General features: G+C 38.7%; 5 protein-coding genes across 6 annotated transcripts; 2 read left to right on the top strand and 3 right to left on the bottom strand.

Annotated features, from left to right (window-relative positions):
* The first annotated feature begins 1,500 nt into the window (after positions 1 to 1,500).
* Positions 1,501 to 6,498, top strand: LOC113707863 (uncharacterized membrane protein At1g16860). The gene is made up of 4 exons (XM_027230230.2): positions 1,501 to 2,425; positions 4,003 to 4,158; positions 4,383 to 4,594; positions 5,944 to 6,498. The coding sequence occupies exons 1-4, from the start codon at positions 1,622 to 1,624 to the stop codon at positions 6,134 to 6,136; spliced, it is 1,365 nt and encodes a 454-aa protein (XP_027086031.2). The 5' UTR covers positions 1,501 to 1,621; the 3' UTR covers positions 6,137 to 6,498.
* A 1,055-nt stretch (positions 6,499 to 7,553) lies between these two features.
* Positions 7,554 to 10,218, bottom strand: LOC113707864 (short-chain dehydrogenase/reductase SDRA). Its single transcript, XM_027230231.2, has 6 exons — positions 9,955 to 10,218; positions 9,576 to 9,692; positions 8,538 to 8,672; positions 8,188 to 8,313; positions 8,000 to 8,101; positions 7,554 to 7,898 (listed from the first exon to the last, which is right to left on the bottom strand). The coding sequence occupies exons 1-6, from the start codon at positions 10,084 to 10,086 to the stop codon at positions 7,749 to 7,751; spliced, it is 762 nt and encodes a 253-aa protein (XP_027086032.1). The 5' UTR covers positions 10,087 to 10,218; the 3' UTR covers positions 7,554 to 7,748.
* Positions 10,219 to 11,224: 1,006 nt separating this feature from the next.
* On the top strand, positions 11,225 to 12,013 carry LOC113709007 (uncharacterized). Its single transcript, XM_027231759.1, has one exon. It carries the CDS (start codon positions 11,225 to 11,227, stop codon positions 12,011 to 12,013), a length of 789 nt encoding a protein of 262 aa, XP_027087560.1.
* Positions 12,014 to 13,252: 1,239 nt separating this feature from the next.
* LOC113707928 (EH domain-containing protein 2-like) lies at positions 13,253 to 18,659 on the bottom strand. Of its 2 annotated transcripts, none has more exons than XM_027230328.2 (16): positions 18,508 to 18,659; positions 18,262 to 18,341; positions 17,572 to 17,640; positions 17,438 to 17,495; positions 16,622 to 16,677; positions 16,492 to 16,534; positions 16,334 to 16,395; positions 15,899 to 16,018; positions 15,653 to 15,755; positions 15,509 to 15,558; positions 15,032 to 15,160; positions 14,694 to 14,945; positions 14,510 to 14,589; positions 13,928 to 14,054; positions 13,664 to 13,807; positions 13,253 to 13,572 (listed from the first exon to the last, which is right to left on the bottom strand). In XM_027230328.2, exons 1-16 carry the CDS (start codon positions 18,596 to 18,598, stop codon positions 13,384 to 13,386), a joined length of 1,653 nt encoding a protein of 550 aa, XP_027086129.1. In that variant the 5' UTR covers positions 18,599 to 18,659; the 3' UTR covers positions 13,253 to 13,383. The 2 variants fall into 2 exon arrangements, with proteins under 2 accessions (XP_027086129.1, XP_027086130.1); XM_027230329.2 differs by having other exon boundaries at positions 16,492 to 16,531.
* A 1,012-nt stretch (positions 18,660 to 19,671) lies between these two features.
* On the bottom strand, positions 19,672 to 21,380 carry LOC113708509 (RPM1-interacting protein 4). Its single transcript, XM_027230969.2, has 3 exons — positions 20,887 to 21,380; positions 20,282 to 20,473; positions 19,672 to 20,193 (listed from the first exon to the last, which is right to left on the bottom strand). The coding sequence occupies exons 1-3, from the start codon at positions 21,367 to 21,369 to the stop codon at positions 20,173 to 20,175; spliced, it is 696 nt and encodes a 231-aa protein (XP_027086770.1). The 5' UTR covers positions 21,370 to 21,380; the 3' UTR covers positions 19,672 to 20,172.
* Between the last annotated feature and the right edge of the window lie 2 nt (positions 21,381 to 21,382).

The following is a 21,382-nucleotide window of genomic DNA, read 5'->3' as shown; positions in this document are numbered from 1 at the left end:
TGGTGACATCAATTATACTACTTGAAAACAAGAGAGTTTTATATAGTTTCCAAAGAATTTTGATCTTAATGGAAATGGAATCGGTGCTGGATTTGTTAAACATCTGCCAGGCTCCCTCAAAAGACACCAGCACCATACCTGGTTGACGTTTTACCACCGCATTGGATCAGTCGCATTTGAATAACTATATATAATTGACCCTAGTCACTACTACTGCAGAACGGAGTATTATTGATGGAGACACCAACCAACCCCTTCAAATTCCTCGAAACGTGGTGCAAATATTTTCCATGGAAAGTATCATATTTTTTGGGACGTTTCAAAACATTCCTCTTTCTTTCTAATATAATTCCTTTTTTTTTTTTCTTTTGCAGGAGATAAAATTGAAAAGATAAGCACGATCATCACAATCAAATCACTATTTTTAAAAAATTGAATTCCGACTGAATAATTGAAACGGAGGAGGAGAGGAGGGAGTACATTTTTCTTTCCAAAGATATATGTACGTGCTCAGCTTAATTGACCAACTCCTGAATTTTGTTAGAAAGCAAAGGCGTCCGTCTATCCATCATCATCAAAGCATTGGACTAGGTAATGTACTAATGGTACTTAGCATTCTAAGCACGCGAAATAAAATAGGGCTTGATGTTGTAGTAGCTAAGATTGAGATATCACACTGCTACTGCTTATTAAACGAGTTGTAAATTTTAATCCAACTTTCAAAGCCAAGTAAATCCTACCTACCTACCAGTAAAATGTAAACAATCAATCAATCCTGTGCATGGTTTGGATGGGGGGGGGGGGGGGTCGCTCAGTCAGTTTAATTGAGAAATGCCTAGGATGAAAGGGATGGTCGGCAGCTCCGAACTACCATTCCATCATAGCCATGGATTCCTCTTTCACAATAAAATATCTCTCATTTTCCACAGGATTCCATGGGTTAAAAAAAAATAAAAAGGACCCCACTCTACAATTTGGGACCCAAGCACCACATGGATCCCTTCAAAGATCTGAAGGTTTAAAATCCCTGACCCTACCCCTTAACCCAAATTGTCACCGACGCAAACAACCAAAACCCGGAAATTACAGCCAACAACCCAAAATAAAAACAAAACACAAACTGGTTTCATGCTTTGCCAGAGCGCAGCAGCGTATGCACTACTCATTTGCCTACTTCTTTGATTTGATACTGATGAGTAACTGATGACCTTTCTATTGTATTGTATATATACATGACAATAAAGACCGGAGAGTAGACGCCGGACGTGGACAAACATGTCCTTATCACAAATCACAGCCCCTGTTTTGTCTTTTCACACGAACACCCTCCCTCCTGACGTCACCCTCCTCTCCCCTGACTCTCTCTCAAGTCTCACCGAAACACACTCACTCACACTCTCACTCTCACTCTCACTATACTCTTTTCTTCGCAACTGTGCTTGAAAACTCTCCCAAACCAAAACAAAAACAAAAACAAAAAAAACCAAAAACTAAAACATATAAATCAAAGCAGAAAAAAAAAGGGAAAGAAAGAACCTAGCAAAGGTCGTTCAGAGAAGCTTGAATTTATATAATCAAAAGAAAAGAAAAAAAAAAAAAAAAAGAGAGAAGGAAAGGAAAGATGAGTGGTCGGACCGGGTCGCACCAGCTGAGCAATGGGTTGTACGTATCCGGTAGGCCCGAACAGCTGAAAGAGCGGCAGCCAACAATGGCTTCCCGCGCCGTCCCCTACACGGGGGGCGACGTTAAGAAATCCGGCGAGCTGGGGAAAATGTACGGCATCGACTTCACCGCCGCAGCCGGGGACCACCACCCCCATCCCCATCCCTCCGGGGCTCCACCTCCTCTGAAGCCCTCGTCGAGGCACTCCTCGTCCTCGCAGCACAACAGTGGATCTCTCAGATCCGGCCCGAACTCAGGCCCATTGGGCCAGAAATCCGGTAACTCCGGCCCCATGCCGCCCAAGAGGTACACCTCTTCCTCCTCCTCCTTTTCCGGGCCCGTGACCCCGATTCAGCCCACAGGGCTGATTACCTCTGGGCCATTGGCCACCAGTGCCGCCGGTGCCCGAAGCGGTCGGTCTGGCCAGCTCGAGCCGCATGCTGGACCGACCACTAAACCTGCTTACGGTTCCGCCGTCACTAGCTTGAGCCAGGACGGCAGGTACGGGTTCAGGGTTTCGCGGGCGGCAATGTGGGTGTTTTTTATAGTGGTGGTGATGGGTTTGGTGGTGGGGGCGTTTTTAATGGTGGCGGTGAAGAAGTCGGTTATCTTGTTGGCCGTGGCGGGGGTTTTGGCTCCGGTTTTGGTCATCCTTTTGTGGAATTTTGCCTACAAGAAGAGAGGGTTATTAGGATATTTAAGGAGATACCCGGACGCTGAGCTGAGAGGTGCCGTGGATGGGCAGTACGTCAAGGTCACGGGGGTAATTTCTCAATTTTTGAATTTTTTTTAATTGCAATGTCTTATTATTTTATTGATGGTTAATCGAGTTTGTTTGAGTTTTTATTCTATTATTTACTTGGGGATTCATTTTTGTTTAGTGTGGGTTTATTAGTGGTGGTTCTTTTATTGTATAGAGGGGGTAATTGTGGTTCCTGCATGTTCCCCCAACCCCCCCCCCCCTCTTTTATTGTGTTGCTAATTTGTTGTCAATTGACAAATTTAACCCTGAAGGTCTTCTTTTGTAGATATCTCATGCAGAATGTGATGTGACTGTGTTTGCAGGCATTTGAATTTTGCCAATTTTTGTTGGAGGGTTTTGAACGTTCAAGGCATAGCAAAAAAATAATGCTAGGTTTGGAACTAGTTATGATTTCTTTCGAATATCAAATGAGTAAGAATTTACTGATTGGCTTCTGATTGTGTGGATTGTTGCATTACCATTGGAAAGCAGAATAATTGTATTAATTGCTAATTGTTTCGGCGGCTTGTCGGTTTAAGGCAGTTGGATGTTCTGTTTGTCGAAGTTAGACGTAATTCAGACATATCTTTAGTGATTGGGAAGAAAGAAAATGATTGGCTTAAAACTAGGAGTTTTAAGTATATGTTCTGTATTCTTCTCCTAGAAAGTGTTCTAGTTACTTTTTCCGAGAAAAAATGTCCGTGAACTGATTGGCCTTCTCATGATTGGTCGAGATATTTTACATTCATTTACAAAGTGCTTGTCAATAAATTCCAACAATCTAATGTTCTCTCTTCGTGGATTTTTCTGTAGTCGAGTAGCATCATTACATATGGCATGGTGAGGCTAAAGGACTTTTATTCTGCTGTCGCTATGTGCCATTTGTAAAGAAAAAAATTCCGGTTATTACTATATGTCCGAACTCAGGAATCAGGGCTTATTTCATTAATTGCTGTAATTTTTGTTTATATAAACTATTGGTTGACTTCCGGTTTTCATACTTTTTAGAAGCATAAAAGTTTCTGTCGACGCTCATTTTCTTCAGATATTTCCTTTTCCTCTCGTCCAAGAAAGCTTAGAAATCTGGCTAGTATTATCTGCCACAAATTAATGTTGCTATTTCTAATATATATCTCCAAAATTGATTCACCCCAGCATCTCCTTCTCCCCTCCCCCACCCCACAATTTGAGGTTTGTTACCTTAAATCTACTTTTTTTCTTAAGCATTTCCTTTAGAATATGAATCCTTCCGGAGATGAGGATGCAGTGAGATTACTTTTTGAAAAGTAATCTCATTGGTAAGTAACATTGGTGATACGTCCCTCCTAGTCTCTGAGTTTTATTCATCATGTGTGTGGAAGTCTGTCCTCCTATTGTGAATACTTCATCTATTGTCATTTCTGATTTGAGGCATTCAAATGGTAAGGACATAGTTGAGTGTCACTGGAGATGTGTTCTACAAAATGTAGCTATCATTGTGCTGTGCTTACAGTTGAATTCTATATAGCAAGTATGCAGATGTCAAATTGTAACAACATTCCATGGTTTTTCCTAATCCTTTCAGAAGCTAAGAGCTGCCTGATGACTTCTGTATGTAGGTCGTCACCTGTGGAAGTATTCCTCTTGAATCTTCTTTTCAGAGGGTTCCAAGATGTGTTTATACATCAACAGTATTGCATGAATACAGGGGATGGGGTGGAAAATCTGCAAATGCTAAACACCGTTTTTTCTCATGGGGATGTAGACATTCAGAGGTCAGTTCATTATTTTGGTTCTAATATCAGGAAATTAATTGTTTGAATGTCTTAGTATTGTTATCCAACATAAGTTGATACCGAGAGTCAAGCATGAAATCAGTTGGCGGCATCTTCTGTATTTAGCTTCAGAATAGTTGTTATTGGGGTGATAGCATGTGAAGGTTACAATTATTGCTGCTTTACGGCTACAATAACCTTGTACCTTACATCTCTTTTAACAGAAATATGTGGCTGACTTTTACATTTCGGACTTCCAATCTGGTTTAAGAGCTCTAGTGAAAGCTGGGTACGGAGCTAAGGTAACTCCATTGGTCAAACCAACAACGGTTGTTGATATAACAAAAGGGAACAAGGAATTATCTCCAAATTTTCTGCGCTGGCTTGCTGATCGAAGCCTCTCAAGTGATGACCGGATTATGCGTCTTAGAGAAGGGTAAGTTTGTAAATTGATTGGATTCTTTCATTCATGTTATTGCTTTGATTCATGCAATCTACTCTCGTTCTGTATCCTAATTGCTAATACTACTTTTCGCAACTTGCACACATCATGAACAGTCTCACGATCTACTTCTATTATTGTTGTTTCAGCATTTTTGTCGTGTTTCTGGGAACACATGCAAGGCTTTAGAATTCTAAATGAGTTTCTCACTTGTATATGCCTGAAAAACTGGGGAAAGGGAGCTCCAGCTCTCTTGATTTTCCATGTTAATCTAATTCATTAATCTTTTTTGCTGTTGTTATTTCTGTAATTCTGTTACAGCTAGTTGATGAGGCAAAAAATGAATTTGACCAACGACTAAATTATTATCCTTCCATGCACAATTCCATGGATGAAATTTGGTGTCTAAATTTGTATTGCTAGTACCATATCTCTAAATTTGTATTGCTAGTACCATATCTCTAAGCAAAAGTGTGGAATATATAAAATGCTACATTGCATCTTTCTAAAGGTTATACACACTCACACACACGCATATGTTGTAGTTTGTATATGGAAATTGCTTAATTGGAGGATTTAAAATAACGGGGAAAAATTCTTGCCAAATGCATGGAAATATTGTAAAGGGTTCACAAATAACCTTTATATGGAAGTTAATGTCTTAATCACTTCAAAATAATGAGAAGATTGTACTTTGAACTGCTTTCCTTTTACATTTTGTTTCTGAAAAGATACTGCAAGTAACTAGTTTTAGGAAGTTCAAGTGGGCAATATAAAATGCTTCACGACTATGTACTTTTTATAGAACTTTGTTTGGATTATTGTGTATGATTTGTCTGAATTTGGGAGGAAAGGAAACTTATATGTAGTTAATGTATCTCACATGCCCGTGTCTTCGGTTATCAGCGTACTTGTGTTACCTATCTACATGCATGCATAAATTCTACATATGTTCTGTAGAGTAGAGAGGAGAAAAACTATTTGAATGGGATTTGGAAAGGAATGATTTTGATGTGCCAGAAATAGATGTAAGAATGTCTTGAGCGATTTTCTAAGAAGCAACCTGGTTTGAAGCTTTATTGCTACTTTGCTTGTATGTTGGTGAAATAGAAGTTTCAACATATCACCTACAGTGAAAGGAAACCTCTTTGTGTTAGCTTATCGCAACAATATCGCAACAAGGAGAATATCTAGAGGGGCCATATAGATTCCACCTGAATAGTGAGATGGATGAGCTTTTGAAGTGTGTTTTAGTAGATTGCATGTTTGGATGCGATTTGTATTCTATTTACCGCAATCGCTTTTGACACCAAGTTGATCTGAATTTGTTCCTTGTATGGCAGTTATATCAAAGAAGGAAGCACTGTAAGTGTCATGGGAACTGTCAGTCGGCATGAAAATGTGCTTATGATTGTGCCACCCACAGAGCCCATATCAACCGGTTGTCAGTGGACCCGCTGCCTTCTACCGACCTATGTTGAAGGTCTTGTATTGACATGTGATGAAAGTCAGACTGCTGATGTTATCCCTGTATAGATATACCTAAGCTCATCAGTTGAACTTGTGTTTACTGCTTACTACAAGTATACAGTGGAAGGGTGAACCTGATCATATGTGAAACCCGCCAAACCACATTGTCTATACTTGCCGAGGATTTCAAGTATGCCATATAAGTTGGCCTGTAAAAAGACAATTAGGAAGACCAAAGATCTCACAATATGTGAGTGTAAATTATGAAAAATCATGTTGCTGATTATGTGTTGGCTTTTTATGGATACCTGGAAGTGACCAAAAAGCAGTTCCTGCAGCTAGGCAGTGCTTGTTGTGCTGATGTTTATTTCAGCATTTTGACCTTTAACTGCGTTATGTACATAAGTTGTCGTGGTGCCTTTAGCCTTGATGGTTTTCTTCATATGTATATTCTGGTTTGGCATTCTTTAGATTGATTCCATTCTAGGTCATATGTGAAACTAAGCATATGTGGTTAAAGTAACTTGAATACATTACTGAGCTGATGTGTCTCGTGACATTTGACCTACAGAGCTGTTTGTGGATTGTATTATGTCGGATTAGTCTTTGCAGAGTAATACATAGCTCGGCAGAGGGATATCAGACCCAGTCGGGGTAGTCCTTTTTGCTTCGTGATCGAGGGATCGATGTTCTTTTTGGCGCTTCTCAGGCTGCCGTGCATGCAAGGCCAGCCCCAGTAGTCGCCAACTATTTTGGCTCGCACTTGGATTTTTTTTCAAAAAAATTTGTAGCTATTTCTTTAATGTTTCAGTTCAATGTTAATGGAAAGAGCTAAGTGCATTTATATTTTTATTGGATAATATCTAGTGAAGGCATTTATCAGAACCAGAGCTCTTTCTTTTCCTTGGTTTCTGAGATATGATATATCTCGTGTAAAGTCATAACAGCTATACCTAACTGTTTTCCAGTTCCAACATGTACGTCCAGAAGCAAATATTCAGCAAGACTAAACATATGGATTCACCTGCCATGTACGTCGTGCATTTCAAGAGATTTTTTGTTTTTCCTTTTCTTTACCACGGTGTTTATCGAGAGTTGATCATACGAAGAACGTTGGCCTGATGTTGTTTATTTATGCAACTGGAAACTGGCACCGACATCGATCTATTCCCAAGGTCTGAACTGAGTTTTCAGAGGGGAATTTTGAAACAAGCTAAATCTCTCTGTTATGTCAAGGATGATAGCATGAGCAGCAATGTAGCAAGATGCATAATGGCATTTCTTGGACAATCTACCTACACAACGTTGAAACCGGAAATTTGGAGCCTTCTGCTCTCAGGGCCTTGATCAATTCTTTTATCTATCAATTGGCCCCAGCCACATTTGCATCAGGAGTTTTACGTACCAAATGAATCCACCCAAAGACAAAATATATCAACCAAATTAGCAGGAGGAGAAAACCATCCAAAAGCTCATCCAGAAATGAGGAAAGTTCATGGCAAATGATTTTGTGCAACCAAAAGATTTATCTGATCATCTTTCAGGCATGCCAGTCAATTATTAAGCACTTCTTACAATGATGGGTCCTCAAGACAGAAGGTCGGATAAGAGAAGAAAATGGCAACATAATAAATAAAGAAAAGTGAAACGCAAGCTTATATAAAAGCTAACGTATAACTTAAAGTCTGGATGGGATTCCTCCTGCAACTACCAAAGTTTCTCCAGTTATATACGAAGCATCATCAGAAGCCAAAAAGGCAGTGGCTGCAGCCATATCATCTGTGGTTCCAAGTCTGTTAAGCAATGTTTTATCCTCTATGGCCTTCCTCTGCAAAACAAGCCAGTATCACATGGTTCCATGAGAGGGTGGTAGGCACTAAACCTTCCAAACCAACAAAAAACATATAGCTACATATATTAAAATCTTACAACATCAGCATTAGTAGTAATAAATGCAGCAAAATGTGTGGGCACAAAGCCAGGTGCAACACAGTTTACACGAGTATTTGGAGCCATCTCAGCAGCAAGGGCCTGCAACGCAAAATGAGAAATCTGTGTATGATCCCCAAGGTTTAACAAAATCCATGACAAGGGTATCAAAACAATATTTTTAAGACCTTGGTAAGCCCAAGAAGGGCTGTCTTGGTCACCCCATACATAGCCATGGAAGCCTGTGGTTGATAGCCAGCAATAGAGGAAATAAGAACTACAGAAGAACCCTTCTTAAGGTAAGGAGCTGCTTCCTGCCACAGAAAAATGCCACAACCACAATTTCATTTTAAAACAGTCAACAGCTTCAATAAATCACGGTGATAGAGACCGAAAAAAAATATTGACCAACGTGATAAAACAACAAAAAATCTCTGCTGGTTCAAACAATAAGGTGTAGTAGAATCATCATCTAAACATGGCCTATTGTGCCAAACATAGAATAATTACAATGAAATGCTCATAAATATGGACTTACTTGTAAAAGAAGTATAGAGGATTTCACATTTATCTCCCATAACTTGTCAAGGACTGGTTCTTTAGTTTCCAAAATGGAATCAACAGATGGATTGGCAGCGGCATTTGATACAACAACATCTATTTTTCCATATTTCTGCCAGAGCACCAGTAATATCCTCAACACTAATTAAAATTAAATGAAGTATACAAGCATTTGATTTAAGTAATAGAAGTAAAACTAAACACGTAATCTTCAAGAAAAACTTGAAACAAAACATGTGGAGAAAACTTGGTCCCACAATCCCCGCTATTTCTTTTACTATAGACGAGGAATATTACTAAAGCAAAAGAACAAAATATTCTAACCGTGCGCTCTACAGAATGCACGAAGCCAGGTGGTCAACATCATAGGATTGCAAAGATGTATAATAGCATGACTCATAGCAAGGGAATATCTTAAGTTGTCCTCATAAATAAAAAGTACAATACTAATAACATGCAAGTTAAATCAGATCCGAGGTAAGCTTCAAGCCTTCCTTCAACCAAACAAAGATAATTCATCAACACATCACCAGCAAAATTGACTTGCTGAAGCCCCCTTTTCCTATAGAAAACCATGTTCAGAAGGCACTTGGAACCGAGACTAAGACCTTTTTCGGTGCATTCTAAAGAACCGCAATGCATAGGTAAACTTTTTAGGTTCGCCATCCTTCCTTTTTTGAAGCTTAAAGGCTGTTATTCCACCTCCGATGGTCACAGTAGGAGAGGCTGCTCCTACTTTTCATGGATACATACATAGCCATAGATACCCACAGTTTCGGCAAAAAAGAGAATACCATGTGCTTGATGAAACCAATCAACAATTAAAGCTGGAAAAGTTACCATCTTTCAGATAAACGAGGAATAAACCATCGCCCCTCAATTAAGGGACAGCGATTTTATGAATTAGACACATGGAAGCAAAAGAAATCAGCTACAGGCAACAAAGAAAAAATAAATGGGCATTTCCATTATACCAATCAACCACAAGAAAATCATTTCTCAGGTTATACTTCACCTGAATGGTCTTGTCAATCAGATTCTTCCTCTGCTGTAGATTTGACACATGACATACTAATCCATAAACCTCAATTCCTCGTGCCTTAAGTTTTTCCACTGCCTCGTCAACATTTATCTGCAAATATATACCAACGAAATCATCCCACCACCCAGATTCCATAAGTAAGACATAAAGTTGCAAAAGATCAAAAATTTATCCTAGAAACCAAAGGAAAAGAAAAACCCACATAGTGAACCCAACCAAAATATTAGTTCAACAAAATTCCAACCAGCAAAATTCCCCAATCCCAGATGAGAATTTCATTCAAAAAAAAAAAAAACACAAAGATCAGAGGTAAACAACGCTAAAGTAGAGGGGCCCAGAAACTAAGAGCAACCTGTTTGCGAGAAGAAATGACAACAGAGGCGCCTTCTAACCCAAGCCGCTCGGCGATACCAAGGCCAATGCCCTGAGTTGAAGCTGTGACAATTGCAACTTTCCCTTGAAGCCTTTTACCTATTTTTTCCATGGCTTTCTAATTTGGGGAATTGGGGTTTTCAATTTCAGACACAAAGTCTATTTAATTCAAAAGGTAGAAGTGCTGCATCAGGCGTCGTCTGAGGAGAAAAGGGGCTGTATTTGTACATTTTCCAGAACTTTCATTCTCTTTTATTTTCCTTTAAAAAAAAATTTGCCCGATTTGGATTCACACTCGACGAAACGATAATTTTGCCATTTTGGTAGTTTTTGGGGCCCACAAGATGCCATTTCGATGAATTCTCTGTTAATTTCTAGGACGATGCTTTATGGAATATAAATGGGAAAGTGGACTACAATTTGGGACAGACGAAAAAGGAAAACAAGACTATCAAAGTGGGATGGAGGGAGTATGATGAAAATGCCTAGATGAAGTGGAAAATTGTTCATTCACAATAGACAATACAAATTGTTTGTTTCAGTTCATCTAAATTTAATTTATTTGTGTTCAGTTAATCTGAATCCGAAGTCTAAAACTAGAATCCAACATTGACCGCAAGAATTACTCACTCTCAATTGTTGTTGTTTTTTATTCTTGGGCAAATTATCCAATTGGCCCTTTAACTCTTTGTCTAGGTAAAATTAAGCCCCTCATCTATTTTTTGCTGACTTTAAGCCCTCGAACTTGTAAAATGAAAAATCCGTATCCCTTTTAGCCAGTTTCTTCGGTTTTGCAACCGGATGACCAATTCACACGAACGCCATGTGCTTCTTTCAAGGGCATTTTTGTCCTCATATTCTAAGCAAAAAGGGCACACATAATCCACCGAAGTAAGCTGGAAAAGTGCTCATTTTTAGTCAAAAAGAGAGAGAAAATAAAAGGGGAAATTGCTGATCACCTACCCCCCTTGCCCCATGCCGTAGAATATCAAACAAAAGAAAACGCAAAAAGATGGGAATTTTTAGATAAAAAATAATTTTCGAAAAAAAGGTGTTTCCTTTCTCACTTTTATTCCTCCTACTCTCCCCACCCCGCTGAAACAGAATGGCTGAGACGTCATTGCTTCAACTACTCAGACTCCACCAGGACGATGACGGCCTAGACGACGTCATTAAAGAAGTAGATTTTTCTCATCATCAAACCCATCCCCACCGCCATCATCTCGATCCCTACTGGTCTTCCGATTTCGATGCTATTGGTTGATCCCCCCAGCGACATCGTGTCGGAGCCCGAATCGGTTGTCACCAGCGCTGATCTTTTCGACCGCGAGAATCAGGTGAATTTCGTTATGGACCTCCTGCACCAACGAGTTGAGCAAACCCAATTGTCCTCCACAACCTGTGTGGTGATTGACTCGGAGATTTCCGATGCTGACCCGAATTTCGGGATTCATGAAGGAAACGACGGAATGGAGCCGACCCATTTGGATCTTGATCTGAATCTAGGGTTTCTTGGAGAGCCCACTTCGGCAAATGTGGAAAATTCAGGGTTCGTAGCTGAAAATTTTGAGGGTGGGGACCATTTTGTAACTGGGTTGCGAGTCGTGGATATCGGGTCGGAATCGGATTCTGATATAAACCATGACGTTGAGATTGATTTTAGTGCTGACGATGATGATATAAGTGAGGGTGATGATGATCCAAGCCTTAGGCTCTGTTGGGATTCTTTTCAGATTGAGGATCATAGAGAAGTTAATGAGGATTTTGAGTGGGAGGAAGTGGATGAAGGAGTTGATGAGAGAGAGGTTCTGAGCATGTTTCTGGATGATGATGACATGCCGGTGATGGCCTGGGAGGAGAGTGCATATGTATCTAGGAATTTGGACTGGGAGGTTTTGTTAGATGTGCAGAATTTGGAAGCAATCCCCGAGAATGTGACAGAGACGGCCATGGGATTGCGTGGGGGTTGCGCAGGGAAGAGTAAGGGAGGTGAGGGAAATCAAATAGAAAGGTGGACTATGTGTGCCCTTCTTGCTTAGACTATGAGGACAAAAATGCCCTTGAAAGAAGCACATGGCGTTCGTGTGAATTGGTCATCCGGTTGCAAAACCGGAGAAACTGGCTAAAAGGGCCACGGATTTCCCATTTTACAAGTTCGAGGGTTTAAAGTTAGCAAAAAATAGATTAGGGGCTTAATTTTACCTAGACAAAGAGTTAAAGGGCCAATTGGATAATTTGCCCTTTATTCTTCTCCTTCACAATATTTTTTTCTTTGTAATTTTTTACCAAATTCTTTTGATAATCTTGTTGCTGACTGGACCTAGATAATAATCAAGAATTTTTAATCATGCACCAAACAGGACAAGCGTATATTTATTTTGTGGGCACCCCTGTGGGGTTTCTATCCCATATCGGTTCGGGGGGGTTTGGGGTTTGGGTTTATTAAGGTCTGCGGGAGCCTTCAAAAGTTGCCGGCTTTTGAAGGTTTCTCGCAGGTCAACTTTAGTAACGAAAAAGTCTGAGTTTCTCAGTCATCGGAAAAAGACAGAAACCTCGGGGAGGTGATCTCTCCATTTCAGTGGGTGTCTGGGGGGTCTTTACTTCTTAGCAGCGGGGCACCCCTGTGGGGTTTCTATCCCACATCGGTTCGGGGGGGTTTGGGGTTTGGGTTTATTAAGGTCTGCGGGAGCCTTCAAAAGTTGCCGGCTTTTGAAGGTTTCTCGCAGGTCAACTTTAGTAACGAAAAAGTCTGAGTTTCTCAGTCATCGGAAAAAGTATATTTATTTTGTGGCAGATATGAATTTCAGGCTACTAATGCGAAACGACCAATGTCCTAATAATTGTTGGCTTAACTGTTTATATACTTTTAATGCAAATTTGAGAAGATCTTAGACGTTTACAAAGAGAGTCACGTTAGGAGAGTTATCATGGACATGCATTAAAGTTTATAATTCAGTTCAGAAAATGAAGCATCTAAGAAATAAATTAAACACACATTCGAAAGCCATCCATAATGGACTTTTCAACCCTAGATTTGTTCGTCCCTTTGTTTCGTTCCATTTGACTGTTTGGTGCATTCACATTACGCCTTTCCTGGGCAAACCTCCTTCCAATTGGGCTGACTGCAGATCTTATGGAATTGCTAAGGAAGAATGAAGAGGCAAAATGTGGACAGAATGAGATGCCAAGCCTTACCATTAACAAAGCCAGTACTTGTTTATTGGTATTTCAAACTGGCATTTCAATTTTAACTTCTCCCCAAACATGCACTTATAATATAACGCTAGAATCTAAGATAGAAATAATATAATATAACTGATTCGATTTTGCAGATATGTGCTATGACACTAAGCAACGGCAAGTTTTACAATTCAAGACGTCTTGAAGTAAAATTTAATCGCCCACCACTTTACTCATAAGGATTCCTAAAGTTTCTCAGGAGCTCTGGAATGTCATAACCCAACATATTATCCACAGCCTGAATCAACTTAGGCTTTATCTTCTCAAAATCATCAATTTTGTAGCCACTTTTTAGAACCTCCCTAAAGTGCTCCACACTCGGAAAATCTCCTGCTGGTAGATGAAACTCTTTTTGGACCTGTTTTAATAAGGTCAATGATCAATTAAAAAGAAAAAGATCTGCCAACACTCCTACAATTGGACAACGGGAATGCAAGAGTGATGTTAACCTTTGAGAATACATCCTCCAGATTATCAATCAGTCGCTGCTGAGTTTTGGCTTTGCCCATCAATGAAGGCATCTCCTTTTTGAGATGGCTCATTATGTAAGCATGGATTTTAGCAGCTCGTGCACGTTTAACCAACTCATTGATCTAACATATAAAATTTGGGTCAAAAACTAATTAATTCCATTAAAAACCAATTCTAAAAGTCCTAGAGTTACATATTTATTTGCTGAGACATATCAAACCATACAAAAAAAGTAAGTATACCTGTCGGTCACAAGCTTTTTTAGGAATGTCCATCAAGTCCACGAGAAGGTCATCTTGCTCTTTCTCAAAAAGATCCTTTCCAATTGGACCTACTGCTTCTTCATTAACTGGCTTGTCATTGAACGAGCTGCATGGCAAAACAAAAAAAAAAACAAGTCACATGTCCAGTTTTTTTAACTAAGACCAACAATTGAAGCACCTTCTCCAATATCAGGCCACCACATTGAAAAACAAAAAGACCAACACATGCATGGTATTGAATCAACGTATTTGCCGTATGCTTGAGTCTGTATTTTCCTGCAATTACTTAATGTTCAAGTTTCCTTTTAATTTTTCAACATCTAATTATTGCTAAGGGGAGGGAACTTGGGGAGGGGCTAGGAAAAGGGGATTAGAGATTCTGTATTCTACTTTGTTTCGGTTCTGTTAATTCGATTTGAATTATTAAAAATCTTCTGCGCAAGTGAATGATGAAGCTATAACCTACAAGTATCTGGGTAAAATTTGCGTTACTTATTTGGAAACTACGGAAAACACGACATTGAAAATTGAATGAAACAGATGAAATGAAGGTAAACCTACCCAATATAGACACGCACCACCTCTGGGGTATTCAAAATTTTCCCAAGGGACCACATTAATGCACCATATACTCTCATCAACTGTAACAGATAACGTAGTTAGAAGCTACCTAGGATTAGATGCTTCACAGAATTGGAAAAAATAAATGCTGGAAATAGTTCCTAAAATATGATAAGGAGCTTACTTGCTGCGTGTCTACTTGGTCAGCTTTGTTTAAAACAACACGAATCTTGTCATCATTACCACGTAAAGACGAGATGACGCGTTTAAATTCATCGCTGATATCTAATTTGTGTGGATCAAAAAGCAGGAGTATCATATCACATTTTGCAGCAAACCATGAGATAACGCCGGTAAAATCATAACTACGTTGTGTCCGCTGCTTCTCCCCAGACAAAACCCCAGGAGTGTCCACAAAAGTAATATGTTCAAGCAGCTAAAATCGAATGAAAATTGTGTTAGATAATTACATCTTATAAATTCAAAAGGCAATGCGTATGGCTGCAGCAGGTAATAACTCACAGGATGTGGCATTTGGGAACACTCAAACTTGGACAAAAAGGCTCCTCCAAAAGTTGTCAAGCCAGTAAATGGCATCTCTGCATGAACAGCAATGGTGTTGCCAGGAATGCTTCTCTCATCTGGTCCAGACTGAGTAGAAGAAAAAGCAAGTGGTGAACAATAGAGGAGGATAACAATAATTGCAATAGACCCAATATTATAAATGTGAAGTAAACAAGTATTTGCCGTCATAAACAGCTACACTGGTGGCCCAATGAACAACAATCTAGGCAAATGAAAGTTCTTTGAGCAACATAAGCAACCAAGAAGACCCCCCCAAAAAAAAAGGAGTGAAAATCAGTATATCCTTCAATACCTAGAAATCTACATTGACTATCTTATCTGATTATAACATACTTCCAGATTAATCTCAACTTCCTAAGAAATATTAGACTTAAATGACAAAACTCTGATAATACATTAGTGGATTTTGAGTACCATAACAACAATAAAACGATCAGTAGTTGGTTCTGGTCCAATATGAGCTCCTGCGAATATAAAAATAAACCTTTAGTCGAGGAAAGTCGCCACCAAATAAAAGTATTTGAAGACTCAATTAACAGATATATCGAGCTGGCCAACCTGGATAACTACACCCAAGCAAGTGTTTGATAAATGTGGTTTTTCCAGTTGAATATTGGCCCAAAAGCATGACCATTGGTTTGGCGTCAAAATCACTATTTGTCTGAAAGTTGAAGGAAATAAATCAGATGAATACAGATATCTACAACTTCTAGGATGATTATAAGAATCAATGAGATGTGAATAACAGCTAATAAAGCAAGATTTCTAAGGACACAAGCATAGATGTTTTGTTAATTCACTCACCAGTAATGGCGACCCAAAATCATTGAAATGGTAGGTAACTTCCAAAGGCCTTAGCTTTTCGTTGTACAATCTTTTCAAGCCATCAGTGACAGAAGTAACAGGGGCAACGGAACTCAGGGACTGTAAGAATATGGAACCTTACATCAGTCACGGACTTCAAACCCCCCCCCCCCCCCCCCCAAAACACGAAAAAAAAACACTTGTTTGTCAATTTATGCATTGAAAAAAAAGGTACTCTTCCAAGTCAAGAAGTTGTAGTAGATTTTTCTGTTCGAGGACTTAATTTAAGTCATTGGACGACTTTGTGAAATGGAAAGACACAAACATCACATTCATGCAAATAGAGACAGTAAGAAAGCAAAGAGTGAAAAAAGTCAGAATAATCTCCTGAGAGGTAGATCTACAAGGTAATGTTTGGATGAATCAAAGCTATACCTTCTTTGCAGATTTTCTTTTAGATAATTTGACTAGGGGATTGGACTGCAGTTCAGCAGTTCCTGCATTTTTTTTAACAATAGACTTATATGGCATGAGATTATATTTTAGTCAAAAAGAGAAAGAGTGACATTAAACAATAAGAAAAAATATCAGACCATTTCCTTCAAGCTTTTCCTTGACTGGTGATACGTTGGTCTTCTGGAAGGAAGGGGAAGAGAGTGAGAAACCAGAAGCTTGAAGCTTTTATCATAAATTTATTACAACAAAATGAAATGGTGTACTTACGGCCTGTAAGGCAGCCAAACCTTCCATCACAGGGAGATTCAGACTTTCCAAGACAGCTAAAAAGACAAAGACACAAAAACTTCAATACAGCAAAAAGATGTCTAAAGGATCACAGCATCAACTTCAGAAGAAAACTCTGAGCAATAGTTATATATCTAAAATCTTGCCTAGGAGGAAGAGATTCCTGGAATCTAAGTGTTCAATTCAGAAGCAAAGATATTCTATGACATCCTATACCGTCCAACACTGATATTCACCAAAATGCATTTTCAGCTATATAGCATTATCTGGCTGCTTATGTATACTTGGAGACAAGCCATACAGGAATGATGAACACTAAAGCAATTTCTTAGGACAGTAGTGAGATTTCTTTTAAAGAATATGACAAATTAGTCATAAAAATGTCTCGTGCAAAATAGTCTCACAACTTTTAGTAGATTGGCTCAAAAACCTAACTTCCCAACCACAATTTTCACAGATATCTTGAAATTATTTAGGTGCAATTGTATATACTGTTCTTTTGAGATTCTTCTCCTGCAATAGTAAACTGCAACAAGTTAGCCTCACCTTTTAGCTCATAACCAAAATTCTCAACATACCAACAGAGAGAGTCTCTTTCCATCGAAAATGAAAAAAGTGAAGGCAATTTGTAGAATCTACATGCCCATGTGCAATAGACAAATAATCAGCATGAAGGTTTTAAGTTAGATGACGAAAATTTAAGTCTATAGAAAATGCCTTAGATTAAATTTCTCTAAATTCCAATGGCATAAATGAGGTAGAGCTTGGAAAATTTGGGTAATAAAATCCACTTGCCTGCGTTTTTAAGGAGAGCTGAGTTTATTTCATGACCTTCTTGTGCAAGAGCTATCAACTATCAATCAGGGGAAAAAAGAAATAAGAAAGACAATGAATTGACTTTAAATACAAAAGGGGTTCTATAGTGAAACCTGCATTGCAGTGATAAACTCCGTCAGACCAAGGAAACCTTGTTTTTTGGAATCGGCTAATGCCCAGACCTTCAAAAAAAAATCATAAATACACTAACAAACATGTTTCAAGAGCAAATTACCAACTGTGGTAACAATCACAATGGTCAAACAAACTAGAGAACGGATAATCCATAAGTCCTGCAATTGAAAAGAAATATGGCTCGCTATGGCTCTAAAACCCTGGTAAGGACGATGATCAATGCAATAAAGGTAAACAGCAAAAGAGAGATAACAAAAATTTCGAAGGTAAAATCCTTCAATGTCTTAGCAATTCAATTTCATCTCCTAACGGCAATTAGAGTTTTCCGCTGGTAGATGAATATATCAAAACTGCCTTTGACATCGACAATTTCCACTTTGGAGTGCATAAAATTAAAACACAGATACAGGTACATCAGATTTCATAAATCTAGCACTTCGACTCACTTACTAAACCAATAACCAAAACAATTAAAAAAAACTCCAAATCGACTGTACTAATAATATATTTCTTGAGCAGTAGACCAATCGCACATTTAACATTTTTCCTCCAAGAGAGAAAGAGAGAGAGAAGGTCCTTTCCATAATCGATATTAAATTATTCATCCACATCACCTACCTACTATGTGCGTACAATAATTCCCCATCCAGACACATAATAGAATATACCTGCTTCAGTTCAGGCCTAGACAAATTGGACATGGCGAAAATTTTCGTAGCATCATTTCCAGTCAAGCGGCCATCGCCGTCTGCACAAAAGGAAAAGTAGAATGCTAAGTAAATAAATCTATAAGAAGGAAAGAAAAGAAAAAAAAAAAAAGAAAGGAAGAACATAGTTAACGATTAATTGGAAGGGAAGAACAGCAACTGAATTAATTTGAACGAAAAAGTTATGACCAAAAAAAGAAGGAAAACCTGAGTCGGCGAAGTTGAACCAATACTGATAGATCTTCTGGTGATCTTTCGAGCAAGAATAAGTGATTGGAACTGAAACCGTCTTCTCCATTTTTGGACGGATTTGGGAGAGAGGTTTGAGAGAGGAAACTGAGGTGAGTAGTCGTAGTATTTGGTATTTGTTGAGAGAATTTGAAAACCCTGAAAGGGAGGGAATTTAAAACCGGATTCCATTTGCTTGAGACGGAGGCGATATCCGACGTGGCGCCCCTTTTTTAAATAATTTATTTTTACACTTTGATGGACGACGTCGTTTGCTACGCGTAAATATGTCCCATTGTACATGTACTTGTCCACAGAGAGCCCAACAAGTACTCGTATTACTATATTTTAAAAAATAAAGAAAATTAGACAAAGTGTATAAATGCAATAAAGGGTCATAATTTAGGAAATGTGTATAAATGTGAAAGAGAATTCTTTTTGGATAAATGAGGATATTAATTATTAATATGTTAACGAGTACCCATTGACACTTTTTAAAAAAACTCATGTGCTTTTTTTTTTACCTCCTTCATAGGGTACCGGTCAAAATTAGGTAAGTTTGAGTTTCTTGAAAAAAAAATTCAAAGTTAAAGGAAGTGAATTGCGAAAAATAAAAGTTTAGGATGCAAAGTCCAATTTGGAAATAGTTTTGGATGCAAAGTGCAATTAACCCAAAAAAAGGAAGAAGAAGAGAGAGAATTAAAACCTTATCTCCCTGTAACGGCTTCAACTTCCTAATAAGTGTTTTGCTTGAATATGAGCTATCTCGTTTTAGGGGAAGATGATGATTTCTTTAAATGATTAATGCAAATCAACCATGATAGAAACTCTCTCATTCAAATAGTTTTGCTCAATCATTTAAACAAGTGAATTTAGTAATGAGCTTCTTTTTCTTTTTCTTTTTCTTTTTTTTTTTTTTAAAGGATCGATCTTATAAGTTTGATTAGTGATTGAACTATATATTTGTAATCTTCCGCCGAATAAAAATTTATTTGCAATCAGAAAGAAAAAGTTGAGCATTTGAATTATTTTAAAATTTTTAATGATTTCTTCATAGCTGCTTGTGCTTCTCCACGGATGTGATGGAAATAAAGTTGATGAGCACATCACAGACTGGCATGACCCACATGTTACATAATCAAATTAAGCTAATCCAAAGATTTTTGAATTTTTGAAACTTTTCCTCAAAAAGTATATGGTATAGAAATTGAATTTGAACGGTTCTATACTATTAGCGAGGAACTTGCAAATTCAGAATTCTCACTTCCCAAGTGATGGAAGAGCACCGAAATATTCAGCCAGCGGAGTAGACTGAGATATAGAAAGTGACTGATTCTGATAATGCTCTAGGTTTTGTTACATTTTGCTTTATACTAGCTAGTATGATGATTCTATTACAAAAACACACTCCCCTTTGGAAAACTTTGCCGAAAGTGCTTGTATTCATGCGACGAAAGGAAATGAATGCCCGGAAAAAGTAGTACCAGTATGCATGCCAAGACTTCCAGATTTTACTGCAGAAACCCTGTTGATGTTGATGCAGCGGAAGGAATAAAACAAACACTGAGAGTGTATCGCCGCCAATACATTCTCAAGCTTTAACCAGACGGACGAACCAAGCCGCCAGGATCAACTTGTTGCAGTTCAAAACAGGCAGCAAAACATCTGCACAGAGAAACAACGATTAAAGTGAGATAAATGCGCGTGCCGGGTCCAAATTACGAGCATTTCCTTGTAGAAATAAATTGCAGACCTTTGATTTAGTGTCCCTTTTATGGCTTTCTGCATTGTTGCTAGACTGAGGCTGCTGTGCAGGTGCGAATTTTGATGCAGCGATTCGTTTTTCCTCCTTCACTTTGTTGAAGATTACAGTAAAACCTTCTCCAGATCTGGGGTCTCGTTCATCCCAAGCCCCGAATTTGGGAACAGATGCTGAATTGTAAGACTGATTGAGAAGAAATCGGCAGGAGCATACGAACAGGTCAATTATGAGTGCAACATTAGTAATGTGCAACTAACGAGATGTGTAAAACAGTAGCAATTCCAGACCGGTATTCTGCAATTATTAAGCAAATGTTAACCTGCTTTAACTAATTTGTTGTTTGCATATCTACGGTACTGCAGAGTGCAGTGCATGTTCAGTCTTTGAATCACAAACATATAGTTTTGCCTGGAAATGAAGAACACTGTTCAAACCATACAGCTTGGCATGGCACAAGGATGAGTTCCTCTATGTATTCTTCAGTTTTGAAACAAAATCATTTTTACTGAAAGCACCGTTTAGAATTTTGTAGTTTTAGCCTGTCATTACACACAGAAACAATCGAGAACCGGCTGGATGGGAAACCAAATGCTTACAAGGTCATCAGATGTATCACTTCCACCTCTTGCCCTGCGTGCAGGTGACAATGGAATAAAACTATTGCTATTCTCAGTCATCATACTCTTCTTGCGTTCAGATCTCTTTTGCTGGTGTGGATTGTCATAATTGTTTTTATCAGTGATTGATTCTGAACCAGGGCTCTTCTGACCAACACTTTTTGGTTCATCAGAAGTGTTTCTCCAATGACCATAGCGCTGCTTTTGTCGGTATTTTTCTGAAGAAATTGGCCTGACAAGGTTTCTTTGCAAAGGAGTCGGGCTGAACTCAGAAGCTTCACCTCCGTTTATCAATCCTGAAAACACGAAGGCCTCAGGATTCTCCTCCGGATCATTTGGATTCATTCTGGTACCACTTATCTTGTCTTTCCGCGCATTGTCAAAGTAGGCCGTGTAGGGTACATTTTCACCCTCCCAATTTCCAAACTTTGGAACATGCGATCGCTGCTGCAGCCAAGTCATTTAAAATTCATGC

Source organism: Coffea arabica, chromosome 9c (assembly GCF_036785885.1).
Source record: "Coffea arabica cultivar ET-39 chromosome 9c, Coffea Arabica ET-39 HiFi, whole genome shotgun sequence".
Taxonomy (NCBI): Eukaryota; Viridiplantae; Streptophyta; class Magnoliopsida; order Gentianales; family Rubiaceae; genus Coffea; species Coffea arabica.
The sequence above is the reverse complement of the archived record's forward strand: the minus strand, read 5'-3'. Positions and strand labels throughout refer to the sequence as shown.